The sequence below is a fragment of the Thermobia domestica genome, chromosome 6 (genome assembly GCF_964235325.1).
Source record: "Thermobia domestica chromosome 6, izTheDome1.hap1.1, whole genome shotgun sequence".
Taxonomy (NCBI): domain Eukaryota; kingdom Metazoa; phylum Arthropoda; class Insecta; order Zygentoma; family Lepismatidae; genus Thermobia; species Thermobia domestica.
This window is the reverse complement of record NC_137459.1, coordinates 263,622,695-263,626,991: the sequence shown is the minus strand read 5'-3', so window position 1 is coordinate 263,626,991 and position 4,297 is coordinate 263,622,695. Positions and strand designations below refer to the sequence as shown.

The window sequence follows — 4,297 nt, the reverse complement described above, 5'->3', positions numbered from 1 at the left end:
GATATTTCCAGAAATAAAGGATCAGAGACGAGCATAACCTGAGGAAGCTAATTAACAAAATTCCTCTCTTATTCTTAGTCTCTCTTTCATTGATATTAAAGTTTAGTGTAGCTAAAATGACATGTAAACTGAGACATGCATGGAACAGTATAGAAAGGACGGTTATTCCCTCTGGCATTGTAATACATAATAACGTAAGAAACAATTTCCAAGTAGAAAACGATAAGACGAACAGATGAGTTCTTATGTGTGGGATGAAGATCCACAGTTCGTCTCTTCTCAGGTAAAATTGTTTTTTGCGTGCAGCGAAAGACGTCTTAAGAAGAAATACAACAAGCTTCACTGAATGTTTAATCTTATTTTTGTAACAAATGTAACAACGAATCGCAAGATACAAAAAAGGTGGATCATCATGTAATGGGTCATAATAAATGATTTCCTTATTCGGATTATTAGAACATTTTCTTTACAATATTCGCACGAATTAAACACATGCAGCAAATGTATATGTAAAGAAAGAGCTCTGTCGTATCATCATGCGATGATGCGAGCATGTAGAGAAGCTGGCCGTGTATAAAATGTTAACGTGAATTCATGGGACTAAAGGCACTCAGGAAATACACATATACACAAACTGGTGAATGCTGCGCATAGGATGATGATTGGAAAAAGAATACTCCGATATCAGTGTCATCAGAAAGTATTGGAATCTCATTCTATAGGAATATTAAATAGTCTGTTGTAATAAAGTTTATGCCGTAATTCTTCCAGTCAGTCTCCACCTAAAATTCACATCGAAAACGGGAATATAATTTATTCTAGTAGCTTGAAAAGCTTTTTTTGAAAAGGATAATAGGCCAATCACTTCATATCGAGAAATGTTTCGTGTGATAAATGTACTGATCAGTTTACACAGAAATATGGATTGAGACTTCGGACAATGTTCCCCGAAATGATCTACAAAAAAGGTTCAAAACAGAAACATTTGTGAAAGCTTGGAAACCGACAATGAATTTCACCTTAAGAATTAATCCCCGAAAAGAAATCGAAATAGAACCACGTTTGAAGTCAGTAGATATATAAGTTAACTGCAATCTTTTAAAAGCTGACTTGAAAATCAAGCTTCAGTGCTATCACTGTGGCGTTGTAAACCGCTTTGAAATGCCGAAAGATATAAAGCCAATTGTTGACCTTTTCTCACTGCATATAGGGGAAATGTCTGCTCTGAGAACAAACAGCACGCACTCAGCCAACAAAATAAAAAATCTTAGGAAAATAGTTATTTAGAATCAATTATTCAAATTCAATTGTGGAATGATCACCTCGGATCAGAACAATATACACTGGGAGAATGAAAAAATATAAAACTTTACTTCTAATTTTAAACGAAATAAACCTGTGTTTTCCTACAAGTCAACAAGAAATCCAAGTTTGTAGCTTCAACGGTGGTTGGAAGAGAAGAGTAGAGATAGGCGAAGAATGCTATACTGACTTAAAAAGTGGTAGAATATATCAAAATGATATCGAAAAGATCTGCAGAAACTGATACCCAGAAGGCAAACATAATTATAGTCGATATTGAAGGTACCACAACAGCAATCACATTTATTAAGGATGCGTTATTTCCGTATGTCCGATCTAATCTTGGAGACTACGTAGAAAAGCAGTGGGAAAAAGCTGAGTTCAAGGAACTTTTTAATCTTTTAAAGGAGCAAGCGAATCAAGACGTTGAGGATGAATTAGAAGAATTGTACTAATACCCGATCATTCCGAGGAGGGCGCAAAAGAAGCTCTTATAAAAAATGTAAATTGGCAGATGGATGCCGAAAGAAAACCCACAGCTTTAAAGCGTCTTCAGGGAGACATTTGGCGTGATGGTTAAAAGAAAGGATAGATAAAAGGACATGTTTACCCAGATGTTGTTCCTGCATTAAACAAATGGATGGACACAGGCAAATCCATATACGTGTATTCTTTCAGCAATGTTGACGCACAGAAGTTATTGTTTGGTCATTCAGAAGAAGGACATTTGCTCCAATATTTTTCAGGTCACTTCGATACAACAGTTGGGTTGAAATGGCAATCCCAAAGCTATATAAACATCGCCAAGAAGATAAAACAAAAGACTGAAGAGTATAATTTTCTTACATACGTTCCTAAAGAGGCCAGAGCAGCGTCCGCGGCAGGTATGAAATCTATTCTCGTCGTTCGCGAAGGCAACGCTCCTCTGTCAGAAGACGACACTGCTAAGTTCGAAGTAATTCACTCCTTCGCAGAGATAGTCTTTTAAATCTCCAGAAAAAAGAAAGAGGTAGAGGTAAGTCCTACAGAGCAGGAAGAATTCACGGTTAATGAAATAAACGAAAAGACCGATTCCGTGAAGAATGTTTCAGAGCCTGAGGCTGCGCAAATAAAAAAACAGAGAGAGTGACGTGGAAATAACCGAAGAAACGTCCGATGCGAACATTCACACTATTCCCGTAGAGTCTTACACAGATGAAGTTAAAAATTAGACTAAAACCGCTGTGAATAATAAGACTGAAGAAAGAGCTGAGTCCACTGTACCCGAAAAGACTGAAAAGTCTGAAAATGACAACGAATAAAATTCAGATCAAATTCCAGAAAACAATTGTTGAAAATTCGAAAGAAGTCAGTGAAGAGAAGAAAACAGTAGATGCTGATAGTGTTAAAGAGTCCAATGCTGAAACGCCAGCCAATAATCTTGAAAAGGAAGCCGTAAATGATAAAACAGAGGCTGAAGAAAAGGTAGAATCCAGCAAAGAAGTGTCACAAGCTCAGAAATCCCAAAAACCATATCTTCGGGGATTTTAATATTATTAAAGTAGTTCAATAATCATAATCATTCATTATCTATCAGTTTATTAGAATATCTTGGTCAAGGAGACAGAGTAGGATGGATTAGTTCTCACAACAAAATTAAAATATCTAGAATAATGCGAGACATGAGAGTCTGTATGAGATCCGAACCAATCAGCTCACGTGATTACATGAACATTTAAAATAAGTTACATAAATCTGTTAGGAATATAAGTTAAAGCTTTCTGTCATTCTCAATGATCTTTACCTTCATAATTAATGACTAACTATAATTAAACAATAAGTTATCTTGTAACAACATGTGTAACTACGAATAAACATAAGTATGATCCTGGTACAAAGACCTAACGTGCATTGGAAATATTAAATCGGACCAATGCTACTACTGCTAATCATCTTACGCAAGTGGAAACAATAAAGATATGAACCCACTTACGTGATTGAGTCCATAAAGACATGCAATAGTATTAGTGAAAGACGAATAATTTATTCACGACTTAACGGACGGTAAGCGCGACTAGCAAAGTCTCACCGACAAAAGACAACTCTTCTTCTGGTATAAGTTTTTCTTGTTTCTTTTTTTGTTACTTTGTTTCTTTCTGTTCTCTATTTCTGGACTATCCTGACAATGAAATGTTTCATTTGACATCGATACGGAACTCCTTGTTACTATGGTCACAAATATTTTGATAACGGTGTACACTTTTGTTACGCAAATAGTTTCTGTTTTTCCTTTCACTTCGAATGTATGTTTCTAAAAATGGTTTGTATCCTTGTTATATCCGTAAATACACTTTCAGGGCTCTTTTGAAAATAAATTGTTTAGTAAAAAAAGTAAAAAATTTTGGTCTAGTCTATTTTCACGTAATAGTAGAAGTACCAAAATGGGCGAGTCAGATAAATACAATTCGTGCGACGTACATGGAAATCCTCTCAAGTTATACAAATTTAGTTATCCCCAAGAATTGAAGGATACTTTAAACCCGACATCGAATCTGTGCATGCCAGTGGAGAAAGAAGCTTGAGTTTCAATCAAATTTTAACAATTCTGAAACACCTTTATCTTAAACGTGATATAAATTCCACCTCTATGAAAATACGCTTTCGTTTAAAATATAGAGTCTAAGCCTTCCAGCAATTTCCTCATAAGCTGACTGAGATTCCGTTAACCAGCCAAATTCTGTTGTCGTCGGGCAATACTTTGATTTTGGCTCTGAATCCTTGTGGTCCAAATATGTATCCGGAGGGATTCGCAAATTATCTGCCGATACTTCCAGAAATAAAGGATCAGAGACGAGCATAACCTGAGGAAGCTAATTAACAAAATTCCTCTCTTATTCTTAATCTCTCTTTCATTGATATTAAAGTTTAGTGTAGCTAAAATGGCATGTAAACTGAGACATGCGTGGAAGAGTATAGAAAGAACGGTTTTTTCCTCATTCATAGTAATACATAATAA

At 35.6% G+C, this 4,297-nt stretch overlaps 1 protein-coding gene across 1 annotated transcript; it reads left to right on the top strand.

Annotated features, from left to right (window-relative positions):
- Positions 1 to 1,942: 1,942 nt before the first annotated feature.
- On the top strand, positions 1,943 to 2,290 carry LOC145687518 (enolase-phosphatase E1-like). The gene has a single exon (XM_081760988.1). The coding sequence runs from the start codon at positions 1,943 to 1,945 to the stop codon at positions 2,288 to 2,290; it is 348 nt and encodes a 115-aa protein (XP_081617114.1).
- The last annotated feature ends 2,007 nt before the right edge of the window (positions 2,291 to 4,297 follow it).